Source organism: Lissotriton vulgaris, chromosome 9, assembly GCF_964263255.1.
Source record: "Lissotriton vulgaris chromosome 9, aLisVul1.2, whole genome shotgun sequence".
NCBI classification, from domain to species: domain Eukaryota; kingdom Metazoa; phylum Chordata; class Amphibia; order Caudata; family Salamandridae; genus Lissotriton; species Lissotriton vulgaris.
Genome location: NC_141697.1, coordinates 502,320,040 through 502,346,972, shown reverse-complemented (window position 1 = coordinate 502,346,972; position 26,933 = coordinate 502,320,040). Strand labels below are relative to the sequence as shown.

General features: G+C 42.5%; 1 protein-coding gene across 1 annotated transcript in view; it reads left to right on the top strand.

The window, feature by feature from the left end:
• Window positions 1–26,933, top strand: part of LOC147690325 (phospholipid-transporting ATPase IK-like) — a 1,699,388-nt gene that overhangs the window by 259,332 nt on the left and 1,413,123 nt on the right. The window contains exon 2 of the mRNA XM_086937963.1: window positions 5,622–5,713. Coding sequence (XP_086794089.1) covers window positions 5,622–5,713 — 92 coding nt within the window. The remainder of the gene's footprint in view (window positions 1–5,621; window positions 5,714–26,933) is intronic.

Here is a 26,933-nt window from a genome sequence, read left to right as displayed (position 1 = left end):
AAAGTCACATCTACATCATTCACCTTTCCATTCACAAAAGGCCCAGATTGATCTACCTCAAGAGTGGTGCCAAGTATGCACTCTTCTCCCTCTCTTAGGCACCGTCAGAAACTGTCATCTACTCACTCCCATCTTCCTTTAACCAATACTGCGTACTCACATTCACTCTAGGTGATCTGATTACCTACTTGCCTCCGCAAAATCCTGTCTCTGCACTGTACCTCTGTAGATTTACACTGTGTAGAAGTGGCGGTTGTGGCACCTGACTTTGTTGAGTAACTACTTGCTGCAGTGGGGATGGCTGTTAAATTACCTCATTCTGCACCTGCGGATTCAATGACTTATTTTCGGAATTAACTTTTGGTGGGTACTTACACCATTTCTTCCAATGTGCTATCTGCCACAATTATGACAAGGATACTTTTTCTTAAGTTCATCCAGATTCCCTACTAATTTAGATTTAGTAAAATTTCCTTTCATTTTCCCTTGGCTCCCTTCTGTGATTTTATTTTCCAATTGTGCCACTTGATGTTCAGCTACATTCACTTGTACCCACATTGCTTTCTCTTTAAGCTTTCTTTGTTTAACCTCAATTTAGTCACTACAGTATTTTGCGTGTCTCAAAACCTCATCCACTGAACATTACTGCCATCCCATCAAATTATGCGTAATCATGTCACCTATATCTGGTCTTATTCCAAACACAAAGCCATACACAAAATGGCTCATATCCTTTTCATTCAGCTCCTCATATCCACTGTACTGTTTAACAACAGTCTCTCATAAAATGCGTGCACTGATTCTTTTGGTTCTTGTAATGTCCTGTCAATCTTTACCAAATCTGTCTCTTTCGGTGGAATTTTATTTATCAAAAACACTATTACTTGTTCATATTTTCGCATCACTTCAGGTCCAGGAGCACCTGTCACTTTGTCTCGTGGATATTCAGTTTTTCGCCAATCCACTGTTATTTTGCACTCAGACCATAAGTCTGCGGGTACTACTATGTCAAACAATCCATCTAGATCCTCCCATAGTACTTTTGAAGCGTTTACAAATCGATCCACCTGCCGATACCATTCTACTGGCTTTTCTCTCAATCTAGGGAAATCATTAGTAAATGATAATATGTCCTGTCTAGTCCAAGGCACATGCACATACCCTCCTCCTGGTATTTCTCTCATAGGGAATTCATTTGCTACTGGTTCTTTTTCTCTCACTGGGAATGCTAATGTGGATTTATCACTGCCTTCTTCCTTTTTCTTATCCCATTTTGCTTTCCACTTATCCACATCTCCCCATCTTCTCAGTAGTACAATTAGCTCTTTTATTTGAGTTAATCTTCCTGCGGTATTCATGTTCTCAATGTCCTTTTCTGTAAAATCTACTCTGTAAGGCTTTTGTAATGTTTTATTCTTTACAAAATCTACATTTAATTCACCAGCCAATCCTTCTAATCGGTCATGCATAGACTTTGCTTTCCAAGAAATGCTTTTACACATAACATTAATTCATCGTCTTGGTATGTTTTTAGCCTATCTGTTCGAATTGTTCCAATTATTAATTCTTCCATGTCAATTTTCAGTCTAGCCACATCTAGTACTTTAGGTTCATGATCATTTACCTTTAAAGTTTCAATCTAATCACTTAACTCCTGTTCTGTTGGTCCTACTGGGGTCTGTGATAAATCTATTTTCTCTATACACTTCTCAGGTGTCAAGGAATTAGATTCTGCACCAGTTGGAAACCTGAATGGTAGACTTTGATTGAAAGTCAAGTCAGGCGGTATTATATGACTTGTACGCCTAACCTCAATCAAATCTGGATAAACCTTTTCTCTCACTTTTTGCAAACTTTGATTCAAAGGAATTGTCAAATACGGTTCTTTTATTTTCTGATTCTCAAACACTGAAATCACAGGACCTATTGTTACCAGGACAGTTAAAGCTTCTATATTTTTAGTGAGTTCTTGTATTTTTTTGGTTAATTCATTTGTAGAACGTATATATTCAGAAGTACCCGGTTGTTCTTCAATTTGTCTCTCTACTCTAGCCACACTTCTTATAGTTTCATCATTTTCTTTAGGGATACGGGTAAGTCTAGTTTCTATCAAGGGGGTATTTGATTCATATCTCATTTCTACTCCCTCTGAAAGATCTCTAAAATTTGAAAATCGTTTTGGAGTTTCAACATACCTATCCTCCATTGGTGGAGCATTTGGGGTTGTACTTGTAGATCTCGGTTGATAAGGTGGTGGTCTCCTATTTAATATCTCCTCCAGCACTGTATCTTCTGATTCACAATCCTCATAACCTTTCTTTCCTGTCTTCACATTGCTTCTTTTCTCCATGCATTTTCGACCTACCATCTCATCAACCATTCTAACCGGATACATCCCATCACACATATCAGCATTTCTCCACCTTCGCATTCTACTTTCATGAGTTTCTTTCCAAAATCCACGAAATCTACCTCTTGGTCCTCTGTAATCCTCCAACCTTTCTCACTCTAATTCATGCATCTCATCTTCCCACTCAACTAGTGCCTCAAATTGAGTCAGTCTAGGTCTCGGTTCAAGCTTCATCCTTTTTTCACCCAAATTTCATAGTACTGTAAGACTAAAGGATCCTACTTCTGGAAACGCTAGCGCACCATCATTCTTGGTATATCTAGCCCTGTTTTCTAACCATATGCATGCATGATAGCCATATTTTGTCATCATATACGATGCAGGCGTTTTAGATGGAGGGAGTCATTGTCCCTCTCTTGTCACTATTGCCTTATCTTTCTTGAATACATTTTTAAATTTTTGAAACCATGAAGATTTCTCTTTCTCCTCAATTGCACACTCTTCTCTAAACTGCTTTGTTACACCAAGCTATCACAGCGCAGTTCACACTAACACACCAATTAGAGCAAGATACGTTTCATTAGTGCTCAACCGATATTTTCGCTGTTTTGACTGATGCACCAATCAGCTCTAACTCTGTCTTGGTCACATGGACCAATCCCAGCGCGATACCTTTGACGTCAGCACTGCTCCGGCTTCTGTAGCTTCAACTGATCCCTCCTTTACAAAATGTATCGGCAAATTGTATTTACACTTTTCTACAACTAACATCCGTTAGTAACCACATAAAACAACTCCATTCGTCTGTTTCGCTAAAACAAAAGTGATAGTTTTCTCAATCGCACAAGTATTCTGTATTTCCAATACACAGCGCTTACCTCTTCTCTACCGCAGAATTTTTAGACTCACCGATAAAGTAGCACATCCCTCTACTTTACCCTTTGCTCAAGCCTAGGTTAAGCTCTATTACTCTCCCTGCAGTAAGTTTTAAATCAGAATACACAATGATCCCTGTACTTAAGGCCAAGCTTTTATAGACTGCCCTCGCTATACATTTTTCCTTTCACACGTAAAAGTCCCTAAACTTGTAACATACGGCGATGTCCCTACTTTGGAAAAGACTATGTGATGTGCGGCTTCACTTGCCACACTTCCTCTGCCTGCAGACAGAGTAACCAGCTTCCCACACTTTCCGGAAGCCTTTTTCCAGACTACATATAACGTAATACAAACTCAATAGGCGTTAGTCATGAATTCTGTACATCAAAATTCTGTATAAATTGCTCCATATCTCATATCCTAGTTAACCTATAGCAACCAATGCTCTGCTACCAAGTATTTAACTGATGCAGCGCTACTCCGGAAATTTCTTAAAACCCATCACCTTTTCCCTGAAGAACTTGATCATACATTTACTCATCAGTGGGGCCCATAACACTGCAAGTCACTCATACACACATTCACCCTACTTCAAGGATTGGTGAAGATAAGGAGAGCTGCTGGATCATAGCGGAGTGTCTAACTTAAACGCTAAATATTTATATTATGTACATCTGCAGTTTAAACTCTTTTACCATGGCTTATTTTACGAGACAAAATATTCAGACACACCACCATCATTTTGTCAATGGATCTGCTAGTAAAAATTAGACCAGCTTAATTCACCATTTATTTATTTTTTATTCTAAAGAGAAAATCTTCTAGCATGACCTTTCTTCATTCATTTATTTTATTCATTTAATCAGTAATAACCTAAGAAAGAAAAAGAATAAATGTAAACATTTATGTTTATTAGCTCAATAGTTTAGAAAAATAAGCGAGTTATACTACCACAATCCTAGGACACAGACATCAGCATAGGACAGAATAGTTCCCAAAGACCATCTCTCTATTCTCTCTAGTTGTTCATTTCATTTAAGGACTCCGCACCCATTCGACCAAAAGTTAAAGTTCAGAACATTTCAAAGTCCTCATGCCTTAGGAAAGATTCAGCAATCCGGCAGCATGTCGGGATGCAAAGATGAAAATCGAAAAGGAAGCTTTTTCTTAATTCCAAACGCCCTCTTTTATACTATTTTTCCCTACCTAATGTATCTAAGAAAGAAAAGTTTTAGGGTCTTGAACAGTTCTGATTGGACAAAACGAGGGGTGGATGAGCATAACCTCATCTTCTTATTGTTCAAAATTTGTGTGTGTCATCAAATATGAGAGTCTTCTTGGTCTTTGCCATCGTCCTTTCACTTGTGTCCTTAAATTGATATTTCAACAAATATTCCCATGTTCACGATGCGGATGTTCATTTTTGTTGGCTTTCAGTCAAGCCTGCGGGGCACATTGTCTTTGACCCATTCTGCACAGGCACAGGCAGCTAACGCTTGTCTTGAGCATAGTTGTGCATGCATACAGCACTACAATCTCGGAGTCACAGAAACTTCCATTTTTATTTAGGCCGCAATACTAAGGTAACCCTGTTAGTTATTACCTAGCAAATAAAGCAACATATATGCTTGGTTTAATCACCATTCTCCATCTTTTATGCCACAAATAAACAAGCAAAAGCATATTCATGCTGCTTTTGATTAGGGTATAGCAATTGTGTTAATTATAAACGTAGCGACATCACTTAATTATTCGATTAGGGTATGCAACATAAGCAAATTAGTTTCCCATGTGTACTTGTGTTTGTGCATTCTTATTCTATGTTGGTTAATTTTCAAAACCAGACGATTAATTCATGTTACTGTTATGAGGAAGTAACCTCACAAGGGGTATACAAAATTTTGTCTACCCACCTCGCTCCATCAAGCGCTAACCCTAGGCAGAACAACACAAAAAACCCTGTTCGGTAATAGGCAACACCATCAGTTTCAAGTCGCCCAGCATTTGTTAGAAATATTCATTGATAATGCTGTTCATTGTAAGTCCCGGATCCTTGATATGGCTTTTTGGGATTCGCCACTGTTTTACAACGCTGCAATTGCGCCTCATTGTATTTTTCATATAACAATACTCTGTTCATTGACTATGATATGACCACAAGCTTGCAGGCGGGGAGGAAGGAGGTCTAGCAGTAAATTTTACATTTTCATCCTTGATCTTCACTCGTATCGATTTGTTTCAATGCTAGTACACTTATCTCATTTGACAAATTTTCAAGGAGTGTGATAAACCAGTGAATGTGCAAGAGGGAATTGAACACAATAACACATCTCATCAGATGTTTCCTAATTCTTACTGTAACCCCCCTATCTCTTCATTGCTTTTATTTCAGATCAGACATGGGAGGTGAGAGCTAACGACAGGATCTACCATGCTTTAAAAAAGAAAAAAAGTTTTCTCTGTTTCAGTCGGCTGAAGTATGCAGTAAGTATGTCCTTTTGCATTATGTGCCCTCTGTCATACCACTAGGTCAATGTGTTATCAACTTGCCTGCTCGACCACAGCATCTGTGCCATTTATAGTATCTTCGACCCGCTCCATACCTTTCATTCTCTGCATGTCGCCTCTCTTTGAGTACATCCTATTATAAGTGATGTACATGTTTGCCTTAATCTGTAATTTCGTATTTCTGCGAATTGCCATCACCTCATCTCACAAATCACAACTTGACCTTCAATAAAAACCATACCCTAAAACCTACAATCTTCTCTTGCTCATTTACTAATACCATATACATGAACTCACACACCCCACTAAAGGTCACACTAAACTCCTACTAATTTAGTTCACCAGAAAGACACTGCAGTAAATGTATTGAATGGTTTCCTTGAGAGTACAAGACTAACGCCAATAACCAACAATGACCACTGAATTATCGTCTAACCTTGGGTTCCGAAGCAGCCTGCACGTAAAGCACTTCAACACCTCATCAGGAGAAGTAAGCGCTATGTAATTCAATTACAATTACAATTTAGGAATCCTATCCACTAACATACCAAATTGTTCTACTTTCTTTTTACACAGCTTCAGGAAGACATACAAGCATATACATATGCCTTCAATGTCACATAAAATAATTTTTGAAGTGCTTCTGTCCCTAATATTTATATTAACTTTGGTGCCAAATTAGAGTTTGGCAGAGAGGGTACTCTGTTGCAACAGTAAAGGAATGCCCTCCTTCTGATGTGCGAAATCTCCTCATGGCAGGGAGGAGAGGGGGCATTGATTTTTTAAAATTTCCCTAAACAAATTCTCACTTTGTGTTTTTATTTAGGAACATTAAAAAAGCTTTGTAAGTTTACCTTGTGGCTGCATCATGTTGAAGTCCGTCAAACGTATAATGCACTGACAGGAATGGTTGTGACAGTGGTTCCTGCCAATGCTAGAGATGTCCACTGGGCTGGCGGTCAAATCGGGACTCCGTCAGGGAGATGGAGTACTTTACTTTGTCACCCTGACCAAGAAAACACCCGTCCACCAACATATAAATCAGTCCCTTTGTCTACTTCTGCTTTAGTAGTGATAAATGACATTTAGTCACATTTGTGAGTAAGGGACCATATCACAGGAAACACAACACTTAATAGATTTGTACACATTTATTCCTAACAAGTAAATATAAATATAATCTATTCAAATATGCATTTGTAGATCGGCAAAAAGATAATAAAAGGGAAGATGGTCCTATGCACAACTGTATCCGTTCTTAGCTGGGAGGCCCACGTGGAATAGAATTGTAAGCAAATCATTCAGAATGTATTGCTGCACATTTCTTTGCTTGGGTGAACGCTCATATACAATCTCACCAAATGCAAAACAATGCGCGTTTAAAGATCTGAAAAACTGGCAATCAACCCTTTGAGAACCTTCTTGACTCCAGCTGCTCAACATGTCTTTCTTGAGCTGACTCAGGCTGCTCTAATATATCTTATTCTATATATATATATATATATATATATATATATATATCTGGAACACTCCAAACTTTCTCATCCAAGTAAGGCACTGACTCCGTGAAATTTGGTTGATTCCAAATAAGTTTATTCTTGCATATAGGCTGCTTGACGCGTTTCGGCGGTAAGCACCCGCCTTGTTCACAACATCATGACATTCTGTGTTTGTATTTATACCCCTTAGTCATTGCATTACATCATGCATGTTCAACTCCTGTTTTTACGCACAATTTAGCTTGTTTTTCTCATTACACACACTAGTCACACCCAGTTTCCATGGTAATATGGGGCGTCGTCCACTTACAATTGACATGAACAAGTTACTTTCAATTTCACTGCTAATTGGTTACATCATCCTCCCCCCTGTTTGGTTTCGTTACTATAGAAACCCTTATGTCACATGAGCCTGGTGATTTTCTCATTCCTGCCTTGCCTGTTATATATATGCTATATATATATATATGTCAGGTTTCCCGGCCTCCGGTAAATCACTGCCTGCAATTGTGAAAGTAACTCGCTCATGCAAAAACTACATTACCCATGTTTCCTAACGCGGCGCGTCAGATGACGATGCGCGCCGGGGAAACGGGATATCCTGGCGGTAGCGGAAGGGACTTTGCCGATTATTCCTTCCTGTTTTGGCTTGGTGGTTGTGTGACCCGTTCTGTGCTTTGGCGTTTGTTCCGGGCGGGCTGTGGTTAAGCTCGCGTCGGACAGAAGTGCGGAGCCTTTTGGAATAACAGGTGGGGCTTAGGAAGCGCCCGCATCATTGCCTGATTATTCGTGTTCTGGGGACTCCGGATCCATCGAAACCTGAGTGGATACATTGGAGGGGCTTAGGAAGCGCCCACTTCGTCTTCAGTGTGCCAGCTACAGGTTTTCCCCGCGCTTAGGGGAGCGTTTGTTTTGTGTTTGAACTGCAGTTGATACTAACCCGGTTATCTACCGACTCGGCTGAGTCTGAAGGGTTCAGGATTTTGACGCTTTTGTTTTCCAGTGGGCAACAGTGGAAACAGGAGGTCTTTCTGTTCCTCGCAGAGACGTATCTGCAGAGGAGTGCTTTTCATTCGTTTGTTGCTTTCTTTAACTGGGCATTATTTTCAGTTGCTGTATTCATATATGGAAGTACCCTAATTGACTCCCGTTTGCTGTGGTTGAGATACTTTTAGGGTATTTGAAGTACCTGTCGGTACTAATCAGTAACCAAACTATCGGAGGGGAAAGTTCTTTCATTTATACACACTGTGACAAGCGAAGGGCATCCTCAGTATTACTTTAGGTCATCTTCCTGTTCGCAGAGGGTAGGTGGTGAATGGTTTTCATTAACTCAGGGGAAGATTGAAACCCTTTATCTAGTGGTGGGACTAGGGGCACATTTATGGTCTCCTTTATCTCTTTTGCACAGGACACTCTGAGAATTGAGAAGACGCCTTACCTGTCACTCTTCGTTTTCTCATCACGTACAAGACTCTTCAGGTGGGTGGCGGACTTACCACTGATCGCAGGGAATAGATAGAGTTAGCGCCGCTCTTCCATTGATTCCCTGTTTTATATGTTACAGGTTCCTGCTCCAGTTGCCCAGCGGTTCCCCTCCGGACTACCTATCTTTTTCCCCCGCTTGATCTCCTTAACAGTCTGTGGTCTAAAGAGCCAGACTTGGGATGATCTAGAGGTGGGCCCCCTATTAGCATCAAACCCATCCTGAGGAGTAACGACGCAAGGCCTGACAGAATAATCGGCCCACGAGTTCTTCTCCTCCTGGTGGGATTGAAAAATAGGATGGCCACTTTAGATGATGTTCTAGCGGCACTGGCCTTAGTGCAAACAGAACTAGCCACTTCCCGTCAAGAAACAGCCGCTCTGCAGGCTCGATTTGACGCCGCACAGCGTAACCCGTTTGATGCAGGGGCCTCAGCCTCTCAGCCTGCCTCAGTGGTGGTGGAAATGCCTTCTCCGGTTCCCTTGGCCACCCCTGAACGGTTTTTAGGTGATAGGAAAAAAGTACAAGTGTTCATGACTCAAGTATTGTTGCACTTCACGTGTAAACCGAAGTGTTTTTTGACTAACCAATCCAGGGTTTCCTTTTTGATCTCGTACCTGGGGGGAGAGGCAGCTCAGTGGGCGGTTCCCATAGTGAGGAATAATGATGCTATTCTATATGATTGGGAGTTATTTAGATCTGAGTTTGAGAAGACCTTTGACCGGAGCGCTGAAACTTTTTCAGCGGATAAAGAATTGCTTGTGCTAAAACAGGGCTCCTCTGATTTAGTTACTTACCTTAACCACTTTAGGAGGTTAATCGCTGAAACCGATTGGCCTGAAGCAAAACAGATGGTTCTGTTCTACCAGGGGCTCACAGAAAAACTTAAGGATGTTATCGCTCAAGTTGAACCCCAGCCTACGACGTGCGCTGCTTTTATTGATTTAGCTCTACGCTTGGACCACCGTCTCCGGGAACGCAAAGGAGAACAAGGCAGAAAAGACCGCCCAGTCCTCTTGGGTGAGAAGACCGCCACTGGGGAAAAATCTGAAGGGAAAGTAGAATCCATGGAGATTGGGGTTGTGCGGGCATCCTTAACCCCGAACGAAAGAGAGCATCGTCGTAAGTTTGGGCTTTGCCTCTATTGTGGGAAGAAAGGACACTTCTTAAGGGAATGCCCTGTGAAACCTAAGGGCGGTCGTTATCGTTCAGGACAGGTGGCAGTATCCACAGTGGAGAAGGGGTCGGAAAACTCCAACGCTTGAGTTTAGCAGAAGGGAGAAACTCGAGCACTCACTTCATCCCTTCAGTAACCGAAGAAGAAGATGTAGAAAACCGCCTGTTCTTCCTGACCCTGGAGTTGTGGATAGACAACACCCCCAAGACCATTCGAGCGATGATAGACTCTGGGGCCACTGGATGCTTTATGGACCTAGCGGAAGCCCGGCGGTTGGGGGTAGTTCCCGTTACCAAATCTGTTCCGGAGGCTGTGTTGGCGGTTGACGGACATGAACTGGAGTCGGGCCCAATCACTCAACATACGCCGGAATATGAAATGTGGTATGGAGATGACCATACAGAAAACATCACCTTCAACCTCATTCATGCCCCGACCTACGGGGTTATTTTGGGACTTCCGTGGCTGAATAAACATGAGCCCACTATTAGCTGGACGGATCATTCAGTACTGTTTCATTCCACCTATTGCCAAACCCATTGCCTGAGAGAGACGCCTCGACCTTCCCTGACCTTAGCCACTACTCATTACCTTTCCACGGCTGCGGAGAAGGAAGTAGAGTTACCTCAGTGTTATAGGGAGTATGAGGAGGTATTCAGCAAAGCAAAAGCAGAAGTCCTCCCTCCACATCGCGAATACGATTGCCGTATTGATTTGACGCCAGGGTCCGTGGTTCCTTGTGGTAGGATTTATGCTTTATCCCAACCTGAAACTGCACACCTCCGGGAGTATTTGGATGACCTGCTTAAATTGGGTTTCATACGTCCCTCCAGATCCCCAGCAGCTTCCCCGCTGTTTTTCATCCCTAAAGCCAACGGGGAACTCCGATGCTGCATCGATTACAGGGCTTTGAATGCCATCACGATCAAAAACCAGTACCCGCTCCCCTTGATACCAGTATTACTGGAGCAAGTATGATCTGCCAATATCTACACCAAACTGGACCTCAGGGGAGCCTACCATCTGGTACGAGTAAGAAGCGGTGATGAGTAGAAGACCGCGTTTAAAACGCGGTACGGACTATTTGAGTACCTGGTGATGCCCTTCGGGCTCTGTAATGCCCCAGCCTCTTTTCAATTTTTTTTGAATGAGGTCTTGCGAGACTTTGTAGACATCTTTGTGGTCGTATACATCGATGACATTCTGATTTACTCGAATGGAGTGATGGAACATCAAAGACATGTCGGCCAAGTCCTTCGCGCCTTGCAACAGAACCATCTATATTGTAAGCTGACAAAGTGTGAATTTCACGTCACTACTGTTGAATTTCTTGGAGTCATGCTCACTCCTTCCGGGCAACTTATGGCTGACAGAAAGGTACGGGCAATCATGGAATGGCCAAGCCCTCGCAACATCAAAGACATCCAAAGACTCCTTGGTTTTGCAAATTTTTATAGGAGGTTCATTGCACACTTCTCGGACATGGTGACTCCGCTTACTAAGCTCACCAGGAAGAACACTCCTTTTGTGTGGGGTTTGGAGGAACAGACGGCTTTTGAACACTTGAAAACAGCTTTCATGACTGCTCCTGTGCTAACCCACGCCGATCCGACCCTCCCGTTTGTGGTGGAAGCAGATGCCTCCGAAGTAGCTGTTGGTGCGGTGCTCTCCCAACGGAATGAAAATACAGGACATCTCCATCCCATTGCCTTCATGTCTCGGAAACTAAACAGCACAGAACGTAATTACACCATTGCGGAAAAAGAACTGCTAGCAATTAAGGACGCCTTCGCTGAATGGAGGCATTGGTTGATGGGAGCATCACAACAAATCACGGTGTACACCGATCACCGCAACTTACAGTTTATGCGAGCTGCTAGGCACCTTACCCCTCGACAACTCCGTTGGATGCTGTTTTTTGCCGAATTCCACTTCACGGTGACATTTCGTCCAGGTTGTGATAATCGGAAGGCTGATGCACTCTCGCGTCAGGAACACAGCTCGGCCATGGAAGTGGCACAAGAAAAAAGCATCATTCACCCCAAGAAAGTGATAGGGACTGTACACACTGATGTGTTTCTTCACAAGGTAAAAAGAGGGATGCAAACCTTTAGCTGGAAGACCTGGATTCGTCTACATCCGGAGTGGAAAATTCGACAAGGGTTGCCGAGAAGAGGAACCCAGATATTACTGCCTACGGTAGCTCTAAGACGACAAGCTTTTCAATGGTGTCATGATCTACCGTGCGCGGGACACACAGGTGGAAAGAAAACCTTGGAAAAGATGCTACGTCTGTATTGGTGGCCTACCATCCGTCCTGATGTCTTTGCATGGGTTCAGCGATGTGACACCTGTTCTAAGGCCAAGAGTGATCATCGTCCAACGCAAGGACTTTTGCGAAACATGCCTACTCCTGTGAGTCCCTGGGAGAGCTTTTCTGTGGACTTTGTGGTGGGTCTTCCCAAAGATCGGGGGATGACTGCAGTATTGGTAGTTGTGGACTATTTGACTAAGCTAGGTCATTTTATTGCATGCAAAGGGGTCCCAACTGCCAGCCAACTTGCTCACCTATTGCTCCTTCATGTAGTTAGGTTACACGGATTGCCTAAAGTCATAGTGTCAGACAGGGGAGCCCAGTTCACTGCTAGGTTTTGGAAAGTGTGGTGTGATAGGATGGGCATTGCCCCTTCCTTGTCCACCAGCTTTCACCCCCAAACTGACGGGCAAACCGAGAGGTTAAACCAAACACTCAAGCAATACTTGAGATGCTTTGTGGATACCACTACTGAGGCTTGGGTTGATTGGTTGTGGACTGCGGAGGTGTCTTACAATGATGCTGTTCATTCTTCGACTTCATATACCCCGTTTTTCTGCACCTACGGGTTTCACCCTAGGTTTGCCCTTTTGAGCGTTTCATCCTCCGAGGTCCCGATCCCTCAGTTGCAGTCTAGGTTTGTCCAGTTACGGGAAACTGTACGGCTAGCACGGGTGAATCTGGAGAGGGCTAAAGGGAAATACAAGGCGCAGGCCGATAAACATCGGAAGGCTTGTCCTCAGTATGCCAAGGGAGATTGGGTATGGCTGTCCACTAGAAATATTCGCTTCCGCAAATACAGTGTATTCAACCCCAGGTTCATTGGCCATTACCAGGTGATTCGTCACATCAACCCAGTGGCTGTGAAACTGAGCCTCCCAGGACATTTCCGGATCCATCCTGTTTTCCATGTGTCCCTGCTCAAGCCCGCAAAGGGTCCTCGGGCTAAAGGCCCTGAACCCGTGAGAGTGCAGCAGGACGTTGAATATGAGGTGAAAGGCATTCTGGATGCACGTAGGGTAAAGGGTCAGATCCAGTATCTGGTGGCGTGGAAGGGCAATGGGCCTGAGGAGGACTCTTGGGAACCTGCGGGTGCTGTTCATGCTCCTAGACTGGTTAAGAAATTTCATTTGTCGCATCCTGGAGGCAGTCAGTGAATCTTGTAGGGGGGGGTGTTCTGTCAGGTTTCCCGGCCTCCGGTAAATCACTGCCTGCAATTGTGAAAGTAACTCGCTCATGCAAAAACTACATTACCCATGTTTCCTAACGTGGCGCGTCAGATGACGATGCGCGCCGGGGAAACGGGATATCCTGGCGGTAGCGGAAGGGACTTTGCCGATTATTCCTTCCTGTTTTGGCTTGGTGGTTGTGTGACCCGTTCTGTGCTTTGGCGTGTGTTCCGGGCGGGCTGTGGTTAAGCTCGCGTCGGACAGAAGTGCGGAGCCTTTTGGAATAACAGGTGGAGCTTAGGAAGCGCCCGCATCATTGCCTGATTATTCGTGTTCTGGGGACTCCGGATCCATCGAAACCTGAGTGGATACATTGGAGGGGCTTAGGAAGCGCCCACTTCGTCTTCAGTGTGCCAGCTACAGGTTTTCCCCGCGCTTAGGGGAGCGTTTGTTTTGTGTTTGAACTGCAGTTGATACTAACCCGGTTATCTTCCGACTCGGCTGAGTCTGAAGGGTTCAGGATTTTGACGCTTTTGTTTTCCAGTGGGCAACAGTGGAAACAGGAGGTCTTTCTGTTCCTCGCAGAGACGTATCTGCAGAGGAGTGCTTTTCATTCGTTTGTTGCTTTCTTTAACTGGGCATTATTTTCAGTTGCTGTATTCATATATGGAAGTACCCTAATTGACTCCCGTTTGCTGTGGTTGAGATACTTTTAGGGTATTTGAAGTACCTGTCGGTACTAATCAGTAACCAAACTATCGGAGGGGAAAGTTCTTTCATTTATACACACTGTGACAAGCGAAGGGCATCCTCAGTATTACTTTAGGTCATCTTCCTGTTCGCAGAGGGTAGGTGGTGAATGGTTTTCATTAACTCAGGGGAAGATTGAAACCCTTTATCTAGTGGTGGGACTAGGGGCACATTTATGGTCTCCTTTATCTCTTTTGCACAGGACACTCTGAGAATTGAGAAGACGCCTTACCTGTCACTCTTCGTTTTCTCATCACGTACAAGACTCTTCAGGTGGGTGGCGGACTTACCACTGATCGCAGGGAATAGATAGAGTTAGCGCCGCTCTTCCATTGATTCCCTGTTTTATATGTTACAGGTTCCTGCTCCAGTTGCCCAGCGGTTCCCCTCCGGACTACCTATCTTTTTCCCCCGCTTGATCTCCTTAACAGTCTGTGGTCTAAAGAGCCAGACTTGGGATGATCTAGAGGTGGGCCCCCTATTAGCATCAAACCCATCCTGAGGAGTAACGACGCAAGGCCTGACAATATATATATATATATATATATATATATATATATATATATATATATATATATATATATATACATATATATATCCAAACCCTGTCGCTTATGCTCAAGCAACTTTCACAGTGAGCTCCACTGCGAGGTAGCAAACCTCAAAACATCCATCCAAATCTGTAGATGTGACCGGATCGTAATACCCTTCAGCCGTAACAAAACCACACTACCGCAACTCCAATATATTCAGCGTGTTTATTTAAACGCTAGCAACACAAAAAATCCCCAACGTGTTTCAGAGTTTCCTCACTCCATGGACCCATGACCAAAGAGTGAGGAAACTCCGAAACTCATTGGGGATTTTTCAGTAAGTTGAGTTGTGGCTGTTTACACAGATGCATTGTGATGTAGTGTTCTTCAAAGTGGTACGTTTTCAACTTATTCCTAAACTAGAGCATCAGTGGGGCAGTTCTGATCAATACAGGATGTTGTTTATCATCCTGGGTGCATAGATGGAAAAGGATTGTTGCCTTGTTTTTTCTTTTTTTTTTATACACTTCTTTGTCTCATGGTGTCCTGCAGGAGTGTCAACAGCCATCAGAGATTGTGAGCTTGTCTGCAAAATAAGCAGGGGCACTGGTCGTGATGGCTTTGTAAATGATGCAAGTAGTTTTGCAGATGTGACAAAGGTCCTGCGCACTCATGTTAAGTAACACATCATGTCGATACATATTTGAGAAGTAATGGAACCAATCCAACGATGGAGTCTATTCTTTTTTCTTTTTCTGTTTTATTTTGGTCATCAGTCATAGATTACAACCAGCTAGCCGACACGTGTTTCATTGTAGAAAAACAATGGTCTACAACTCTTCAGTGCTGGGAAGTAAAAAAAAAATGGCCTGAGAACAAGGCACGACAATTTATGCCCAAAACATAATACAAACCCGCATTAGAGTGGCATCTTAAATTACCGTCACCCAACACGCGTGGAGACCACATGAGAGAAATTAATAATATTTGAAAGTTAAAAAACATCCAAGATTTATCATCACGGATGTACTTGATTTACATTTCCGACCATTGGGAGGCGTCCGCATAGTGACCTTCAAAATGTAGTAAAATAGTAAACCCCAGTGTCGGTAAAGTGGGTAAAGAGCTGTGAGACATGAGTAAATACATATAGTAGTAGTCAGTGACAAAATCCATTCAGTACCCAAATGACCATTTTAACTAAAGTGGTTAGGACTATGCGATACCTCAATGGCTGAATCCAAAGCTGAAAAAGCTAAAGGAAAGAGAGAGAGGAAGGAATGACAAGAAAAGCGGTATTACTATGTCCCCACTAATAGGACCAGATTCCTGAGTTGAATCAAGTGTGGAGAGAATGTCAGGGCATAATCTTACTCCGATTACGGTGATAATTCCAGCCCGGAAGGGTAACTAGACTCTTGGCAGTCAGACTCAGTAGCAATAGAATGCAAGCTGAAAGAAGGGCCAAATGAAAGGAGAGGGAGACAAAGGGCAAAAGATTCAGCTCCGTAAATCTTAAAATACAGTGTGTTAATTAAGGCTGTATATTGGCTAATGCACTACTTAATAGTAGTGAAGGTGACTAATGCAAGCAAACACGGATCGGGAAAGTAAGCCATTTCCCCTGGTATATTAATTAAGAGAACGTCCATAGGATAGAATGGAGAAAGTCTAAATAGTATTGACAGCTCACCGGTGAGAAGGGTGAAATTTGGGAGTAAACATGATAGTAATACTGTTCAGGAGAAACAGCACAAAAGGAGTTATTGTACAACACAACGATGCGTGTTGTACCACATATTAGGGGAACATCATCCTACTTAGTCGTGAGTATGAGTGATGTACTCAAAACTAACCCTATTGATAGTAGAAGGAACAGCGATTACTCCAACTCTTATTAGCACAAATTTCCTAGACTCTTAATAAGGATATGTTCGTAAATGCTAAAAGGTGGGACCAGATGGATAAACTGTGCTCACCAAAATAGCATATCAAAAAGGACGGAGACGCCAGTACAAATAAGTTCTCGGTTGATCCAATAAGTGTCCCGTAGTGCGCCTAAATCCAAAAGAGACGGAGAAAAAAGATACCCATATTGTATACACCATTTATAATCAACTTTAATGAGAAGCCAAAATATATTGGTTGAGTGAAACTCACATGTAGTATTGCCATGCGTAGGGAAGGAACTGGCTCAATCCCAGTAGGGCACGGGTGATTGCTTCTAGTAGGCCCTGTCAGTAAAAGAGAGGAGCCCCATAAGAGTTCAAAGGGGTAATTCCCAAAACTAGAATAACAGTAGCTAAAGAACTAAAGGCGAAAGCATGAGAGGAACCGGTATACCATGAGTATAGCCGGAATCGTAGACTGGTGTCTTCTTACCAACGTAGGGCACGTACATCGCAAAGTGGAAGAGAATATATTTGATTGGTGCGCTAAAAGACTAGAGTGCGTAGCGTGAATCAAAGTTCACCTTTTTCTCTCAGGCGGTAATAGTCTAAACAGTAATGGAACCCAGACGAGAATCATTTGATTAGTGCGCTGAACGAATAGAGCGTACAGAGTGTAAAGGCTCCCCGACTCCTCACAGGCAGTAATAAGCGAAAAAAAGAAATGGTGCTCGGAAGATAGGAAAGCACTCAAGGGTGTCAATTCTAATGCCCCATACAGCGAGTCGATTCATTCAATTTAACCGAAATCAAATTGCTTATAATCCAAATATTAAACCAACGCTCCTGGTAACGGAATATTTAGTAAAGAGAAAAAAGGGGAATCCGACTAATACCAGACGCCTTGCACTGAATCAGAAAATTAATCACATTCCTGACAGTGCCAGAAGTGTTAAAGCATCAATGCACAGTCCAGATGTAGTCTGCATACCATGAGATCCTCCCATATCAAAAACAGAGGTTGTGTAGAATGGTGTGTAACTCAAAGACTTTTACTTGCGTTAGAAAAAGGTACAATGGTTCAGACCAAAAATCACCGAGACTATAATCAAGACAAGACCTATTTCCACAAAGGAGTATTCACAAATATAAGATTTACAGGCTAGGACTAGAGAGGGTTCAAGAACTAAGGCCAAAGCGGAGACCTAGTTTAAGCAGAGTAAAACAACGAGTGCGGGGGTTATAATCAATCCTCAAATTAGTAAAACATCGCAAATTGCTAGTAAAATCCGATTCTAACGACAAAACTTACTAATACCTCTGAGCACACATAATCAGTATTTGTTTGTAACAAGCACAAATGTCCGGCAAGAGTCACTAAGTTGTTTCAATCTCCAAGATTGAAACTTGAAGAAAGCAAAGATAGAGAATTCATTTCATTTGGATCGTTTTTCCGAAGTTTGAGAGTCTCATAATATTGAGAGCCCTGAAGAAGTCGAGGTATTATATTGTACACGACGAAACACGTGTTGGCTGTTTTTCTACTATGGGCTGTTTTTCTACTATGGACCACAGTGGATAACTGAAAAGCAAGAAATAAACTACAAAGACTATCACTGTGGAACTTTTATTTTGAACTTGAATCTTGGAGATTGAAACAACTTAGTGACTCTTGCCGGACATTTGTGCTTGTTACAAACAAATACTGATTATGTGTGCTCAGAGGTATTAGTACATTTTGTCGCTCTTGTATGAGAGTTAGTGATGTAGGGTACGCATCATCCCTCTAGAGGCACCACTTAATACTTGATTTTGACAACTGAACCCTGATAGTATTTGGGTTGAGCGCCCATTATCTTGTTGGTATCTGAAACTTAGTATTACATTACAACAAGGAGCAGCCACCCTTGGGGTTGATATTTTACTTACTTTCACGATGAATAGAGATCTTGAAGCTCAAGAATTATTTAAAAATCTTCAGACTGGGAGTAAACAAGGCAAGTCGGTCAATGCATCTATACCTGCTAAGAATGAGGGTTTAAGGGAGAAATTCAAGAAATTAGAGAACTTGAAGAAACAGGAGCTTAACAAATGGTGGGACGCTGCCACTCTTAAACAATATCTCTCTCTTAACAGAATACCAAGGGGATTGAGGTCGCAGATTATGCCCACTTATGAGGACCTAGAGCCTGATTTATTAGTAAATTGGGAACAAGAACTCACAAACTCTTCTAGGAACCTTATCAACATACTTATAGAGAATGCAGAGAGGAAAATTAAGAAACTGTTAGAGGAGATTCAAAAAATAGAAGAAGAGATAAAAGAACTTAATATGCCTGAAGTAACTGTTAAGAATTACACAATTCTTGATAATTATCTTACTGACCTTCAGGCGGATATTAAACGTAGAAAAGCTAGGAAGCTTCAAAGAGATGAGAATGATTACAAGCTGGACGCGTCTTCACCTTTGCTAAACGCTTTGACTATCTACTGGATTGACTAGTGAGAATTGAAACTTGAAGAAAGCAAAGATAGAGAATTCATTTCATTTGGATCGTTTTTCCAAAGTTTGAGAGTCTCATAATATTGAGAGCCCTGAAGAAGTCGAGGTATTATATTGTACACGACGAAACACGTGTTGGCTGTTTTTCTACTATGGGCTGTTTTTCTATTATGGACCACAGTGGATAACTGAAAAGCAAGAAATAAACTACAAAGACTATCACTGTGGAACTTTTATTTTGAACTTGAATCTTGGAGATTGAAACAACTTAGTGACTCTTGCCGGACATTTGTACTTGTTACAAACAAATACTGATTATGTGTGCTCAGAGGTATTAGTACGTTTTGTCGCTCTTGTATGAGAGTTAGTGATGTAGGGTACGAATCATCCCTCTAGAGGCACCACTTAATACTTGATTTTGACAACTGAACCCTGATAGTATTTGGGTTGAGCGCCCATTATCTTGTTGGTATCCGAAACTTAGTATTACATTACACCAAGGAGCAGCCACCCTTGGGGTTGATATTTGACTTACTTTCACGATGAATAGAAATCTTGAAGCTCAAGAATTATTTAAAAATCTTCAGACTGGGAGTAAACAAGGCAAGTCGGTCAATGCATCTATACCTGCTAAGAATGAGGGTTTAAGGGAGAAATTCAAGAAATTAGAGAACTTGAAGAAACAGGAGCTTAACAAATGGTGGGACGCTGCCACTCGTAAACAATATCTCTCTCTTAACAGAATACCAAGGGGATTGAGGTCGCAGATTATGCCCACTTATGAGGACCTAGAGCCTGATTTATTAGTAAATTGGGAACAAGAACTCACAAACTCTTCTAGGAACCTTATCAACATACTTATAGAGAATGCAGAGAGGAAAACTAAGAAACTGTTAGAGGAGATTCAAAAAATAGAAGAAGAGATAAAAGAACTTAATATGCCTGAAGTAACTGTTAAGAATTACACAATTCTTGATAATTATCTTACTGACCTTCAGGCGGATATTAAACGTAGAAAAGCTAGGAAGCTTCAATGAGATGAGAATGATTACAAAGCTGGACGCGTCTTCACCTTTGCTAAACGCTTTGACTATCTACTGGATTGACTAGTGAGAATTGAAACTTGAAGAAAGCAAAGATAGAGAATTCATTTCATTTGGATCGTTTTTCCGAAGTTTTAGAGTCTCATAATATTGAGAGCCCTGAAGAAGTCGAGGTATTATATTGTACACGACGAAACACGTGTTGGCTGTTTTTCTACTATGGGCTGTTTTTCTACTATGGACCACAGTGGATAACTGAAAAGCAAGAAATAAACTACAAAGACTATCACTGTGGAACTTTTATTTTGAACTTGAATCTTGGAGATTGAAACAACTTAGTGACTCTTGCCGGACATTTGTGCTTGTTACAAACAAATACTGATTATGTGTGCTCAGAGGTATTAATACGTTTTGTCGGTCTTGTATGAGAGTTAGTGATGTAGGGTACGCATCATCCCTCTAGAGGCACCACTTAATACTTGATTTTGACAACTGAACCCTGATAGTATTTGGGTTGAGCGCCCATTATCTTGTTGGTATCCGAAACTTAGTAAAATCCCATTCTAAATTCGTATAAACCAAGTGGTCAGGAGGAAAGAGTGGTACAAAAGGGAGGACAGGGGGGAAAAAGGGAAAAGAAAACAGGAAAAAAGTAGGAAAGAGAAAAGTGGATAATGAAACATAAGATGAACTCATCAGATTAAACACTTTCACATATATAAAGACCAGTTTCAGAGTTTACAACATATACTCTGTAGTGTGCAAGTAATCCACAGTATCAAACATCAGTCAGCAATGTCCAAACGATTAGTTCAACATTTGTCAGTCACATCACAAGCACTAATCTCCCAGGAAATATTGTATTTCTGAATCGCAATTAAGTCCCCGCTCCACTGTGTGGAGCTTCATAATCCACGTTGCTTCAGTTTTGCCAGTCTAAATCATCAAGGACCCTCAAAATATGTTTAGAGTCTTGGATGTAGCTGGGTAAATTCCGTACTAAGGCACCTAAGAACAGGTCTACATATTCCGATGGTTTTTCTGTTGGTCCCCCTATACCAGACACAATCGGTCTGCCAGGAGGAAAAGCTTGGTGTTTGTGCACTTTAGGTAAAGTGTAGAGGTACGGGTAAGTGGGTCTGACTACCTCCAGATAGGCCAGCTCGTCGTCATCCAGTAGGCCCTGGGAGTACCACACCACCAGTTGTCTGTTGATCAATATACTTAGCTGGCCTATCGGGTTATGGTAAATTGATTCATAACATTCAGTGTCAGTTAGTTGGGACATAACTTCACTATTGTAATCCGACTTATTCATGACGACCACATTTCCCCCTTTGTCAGCTTCTCTTTTTAAGATCTCCCTATCATTGCTTAGTTCTTTTAAGGCCTGTCGTTCCCCAGTATTTAAATTGTCATTAAAGAATCTACTCCTCTTTTCATGGGCTTGTTTGGAGTCCCAGTCATCAAAATTATGTAATACTCTTTTATAAAATGTGTCAATAGAATTCCCACCCGGGAGAGTCTGAGTCCATTTGGACTTATTTTTAAGACCACTCGTAATGAAGCAATCCATATCAATATCCAGTTCTTCTAGGAGACGGGTCATAGTATAAGGGGAGTCCTCCACCTCAGTAATTGATAACAGCAGTCTAGTAGCCTGTATGTCCTGAATACTTGGAACACCAGACACATTACTCACAATTTCAGTTGGGACTTTTTTATTCAGAGAAGGATTACAAGTGAAAAATGTCTTCAACTTAAGTCCTCTAATAAACTTAAACAAATCCACCTTAATTTTGCACAGATCTCCTGAATCTTTAGGGTTGAAACTCAAATCTTTGCTCAATAGGGAAACCATATTCGAGTCAAGTTCTTTAGACGAAAGATTGATCATGTGTAAGTTACTATCCCGCGATCCTATTTGTTCCTGTTGTTGCCTGATCTGAGCTTCCTCCTGTAATCTTCTCTGTCTATTTTTTCTGCCCCTTTGGCCTCTACGGGTTTTGCATCTACCCCTGTTCGTGTACCTAGGTTCCTGTTCCCTTTGTGGACCGTGCGGACCACCCGCAAAAAAGCAGACACTGAAGTGTTAACACTGTTTTCGACCTCACCATCGCTAGAAACTAGAGCACTCACAGAAAAGAGCCAGAGGCAATGGATATAGTGTCTACCTCCGCTATGTTATCCATCTTAGCACTATTCGGGATTAGAGAATCATATTTGCGTGCATAAGTAAAGATTCTCCCGGTTTTATAATCAATTTCATCCCGTTTCAATTGTCTTGATTTTCTATCCTTAATATCTTTCTGATGATTGGTTAGGACATCTTTAAGAATTTCATAGTTTTTTTCTGTTGCCTCCTTAAGGTTAAGGTCCTTGATTTCTTTCTCCAAGATGTCTATTGCAGCTTGTAGCTTACTGACTTTTCTGTCAGAACTCTCAATTAGGATCATCATTAGCGTCTCAGAATTCACATTAAGTGATTCCTCCGATTTAATAAGAAGGTCATTGTCAAGTTCATCATATGTATATTATTTTAAATTGATCTGCTTGAGCACTGTATATATTGTCGCTATTAAGTTGATGTATTATGTTATGCTTTTAAAGATATTTTTTATCGAAATAAAGCCTACTACTACTACTACTACATATGTGGGTAGGATCTGGGCACGAAGTCCCCTTGGTATTCGCTTTAAACTCAAGTATTGTTTGAGGGTTGTCCCATGCCACCATCTAGCGTTTTCTGGTTTTATCATACTTTCTAATTTCAGAAATTTCTCTCTAAGGCCCTTGTTGCGTGTGGTGTTCCCACTAGTGGATGTATTGTTAGTGGATGTTTTAGTAGTCAGAGTTCCAAAGTCAGAGTTCCAAACAATTCTTCTGCTTCTTTGGCCCTATCCATGTTAGGGAGAAAGACAGCCCTTTGCTTATTAGTATTGTATGTCACATCGCGGCTGCCCTTCCTGAGACAAAATATGTTTCTAGAGATACAGGTTTTAGTGAACAGGAAGTAATGGCGCTCAAGCACTATTAATTTAAGATGCCACTCTAATGCGGATTTGTATTATGTTTTGAGCATGAATTGCCGTGCCTTGTTCTCAGGCCATTTCTTTTTACTTCACAGCCCTGAAGAGTTGTAGAACATTGTTTTTCTACAATGAAACACGTGTCGGCTGGCTGTTAGTAATCTATGCCTGATGACCAAAATAAAACAGAAAAAGAAAAAAGAATAGACTTGATCGTTGGATTGGTTCCATTACTTCTCAAATATTTATCGACATGATGTGTTACATGAGTGCGCAGGGCCTTTGTCATTTCATGATTGTGTAGTTGTTCTACACTGATTCAGGGGTTTTTAGGGTCTCCCCTCCCTGACAGCACCATCCTTACTTTGAACTAATAATAACGTCAATAATGCTTGAGCGCCATTACTTCCTGTTCACTAAAACCTGTATCTCTAGAAACATAGTTTTGAAGATGTGGTGGGTTGGCAAGAGGAGACAATAGAGTTCTATTAGGGTTAGGTGTCTCATTCTTGCTCCGCTGCCACTGGTTCCAAATCTAGCCCCCAAAATTGCACATAATATATAGCAGCAAGCATATCCATTTCTCTAAGCAGCACATTGGTGTCTTCAATTTTATGCCAAGGATTCCAGTTTTCATCAATGCCTATTTCCGTCAGGTTAACTCAGTTAATATCCATATCCACTCCATTGACTCATTCTTCCAACTTGTGTGCCCCACAGGAGTTGTCTCAACATAGCATGATTAGTTACTGATCCCTGTTTCAGAAATTCTTCTAGTGGTAAGCTTAGACCGTCAACTCCAATATCCCAAAGGCTGTAAGTATATGCTCTCTTATTTTGTTGGCTAAAACATTTTAGCAACCCCTTATGTTTTGCCATGGCCCGCTTGGCTGTACTTTCACCTTGTTTTGAACTAAGAAGAAAACCTTTCCTCAAACTACTAAGCTCACTGTACTTCTCCACATTATTACACACCTTCATTGGAGCCCACAAGAAAAGCCAACAATTTGCTTTGCAGCCCCCTATTCTAGTTTACTTACTTTTAACTTATTATTCCCAAGTGCCATCCTCGCTAAATCCCTTATTCCAAGTTCCTGTGTACTGGGGCACTGGAAAATCGCACACAATGTTATTGTTACCGTGAGGTAAATTCGACCAATGAAAGGGTGAATTACCATGTGCGACTAATTCTACTGGTAATAAAACCACACAGAATTCTCAATTCCATGAGCTTTAATGCATGCATTTACCACCTGGTGTAAATGTATGTGCAGGCTTGGGGGTGAGGTGCAGTATTAAAGGGGGGGGGGGTCAGGTGGAGCAAATAAAGGGAAATGTGTTTTCTGATGGGGAAAAATTGTGTGTTTCCCCAGCTAGACAAAAATCAGGAAATGAGGCTTGGCTGCTGCTGAAGCCAAAGTCTTGTGCTATTTTACCATGCAGAACATTGGGCTTGGTAGTCCCGCATAAGATGTGGAAAAACTGATCTACCTAGATTTCAGTAGAGCATAAATCCATGAGGTAATTCCACTCCATCTGACTTGTAATAAGGGCCTAGGTGAGGAGTTACTTCTCCTTTTAACTCAGTCTACACAATGTGTGTCGTTCAACCATCAATTGCTTCCGCCACTGGGTGCCAAGCACTCAGAGATCTGACTGCTATTTGCTCAGCTCATACATCTCTCTTTCCATCTGACTTATTGTTAGAAATGGGGTTTCAGGTTGACTAGGGCATGCACCTAAGCCAGGCAGAACCCACCACTCTAGTCAGGGTAAGAGAGTTACACACCAAAGATAACTCCTGCTCACCCCCTTGCTAGCTTGGCAGAGCAGTCAGGCTTATCCCAGAGGCAATGTGTAAAGCATCTACACAACACACACCCACCAGTGACACACTAAATATGCCACAAAAGTAGTATATAAAAATATCATATATTATATATAGAAGACACATAGACCACCATAACATTTATCACTTTGCCAACTTGGACAATGTCATAACATCATAGTTAGTGCAATACAGTAAATACTTATAGGTTGCACACGTCATGAAAACATTATGAAAGAGAACATTCCAGTGCATGTCATACCATCCCAATATACATCATTACATTACAAAATGCAGTAGTTAGATGCAGTGCATAAATGAGTCATACATAGACATCAAATATCACCATTAACATTCAGAGTGAAGCTTCCCTGCACTCCTACAAAACTTTATACTGTAATTTCATATGAACCCCTAGGGCACCAGAACTCCTGTGTGCCCTTTAATTGGATTACAGTAATTTTGTAAAGCCCTCGTGCTAGAAACCACATGCAGCAGTTTTCTAAGTGCAGGAAGAAAACCTTGTGATCTCCACAAAGAGACTCCACTAGTTATGGTAGATTACAGTCCCATCCTTTACAATGCGGCATGTGAAGAACGGGTAGGAAGCCGCCTGTATGACTCAAGTACACTGAGGGGAAGGCACACCCAGGGCAGGGAGACTTCACTAGGTCCCACGGCATGTGGAATCACCTCAAGGCACCTGGCTGCAACGGTGCGGTGCAGTCTCTAACAAATCACTGCCCCCTTTCCCAGGTATGTCACCTTAGGGGGTGCACCCTCAATAGATTATAGCCAGAGCCTCCTCCGGCCCCCGTGTGCAGGATAGCCCAGTGCAGCTGCCAGCAAACTCGTGGTGCAGCTGCTGACCCCGGCGGTCTCCCACACCACTCGTTGAGGGGTAGCGGGTCCTGAGACCTCCAAGGCCTTCTGGACCACTGCCCTTCACCACACAGGGCCAGCTCCTCAGGCCAATGCAGCGGGGGTAGGGATCACTCAACCTGCCCCTCTGATGCAAGTGCAGCAATTTTCCTGCATAGGACAGATGCATGGCTTCCCCCGGCCCCACTCCTCCTCGAGCTGCCTCAGGGCACAGGGGCAGCATTGCAAGCCTTCAGGGACTTCTGCCAATATGCTGTTCTCGACGATCAGCGCCGGCCCGGCAGCTACTCACTAGCCCCACTCTCCCGAGTGTGGCCTCACTTGGTAGTGAGACGTAGGGGGGCTGGCTTTCAGATGATGCTGGGAAGGGAGATCCCTGTGGCCTCACTCAAGGGGGTGTCCTCTGGTGCCACAGCATCCTTCCTTTTCGGCCATTCTGCACCTAACAGACAGGCACTGTTGCACTGTGCTTCATGTTGCCTGAAGCAGGCGGGGGACAGGCAGTCTCAGCAAGCAGGAAAAATTGCCTACTACTCTCTTCCTTTTACTTTAAGGTGTGGGACAGTCCAGTCCTTTATCTCTGTGCCAGACAGGAGCAGCAACTGCTGGCGAGCCCACCCCTCACACAGAAACGGTGGTGCTCCTCACACAGGTCTTTAGTGCTTCTTCTTGGCAGGGTCCTCTTGTTTCCAGAAGTGACCTAAAGTCCTGGGGTTTAAGGTCTCATACTTACCCTCCATTTTCTCATTGTTCTCTTTGCTTCAGAGTCTCTGAGCTCAGTCTAAACCAGTTCTGTTCTCCCTGGACCAGCTTGACCACAGAGGATAGAGACAGCATTGTGCACAGGAGACACATATTCAGGTTCTATCAAAACTCCTCCCACCACTGTAAATGCAGACCAGGTCTATTCAGCATAGCGATGAGTCACCCAGGCAAGGCACGACAAACCTCAACCCCCCTTGTGACTGTCTAGTGAATGCACAACTCCTTTCACTCCAAAACCAGACGGTGAATACACAAACAGGCAGAGGCACACAGAACGGTAAAGCAAGAAAATGGCCACCTGTAAAAGTGTCATTTTCAAACACACTATT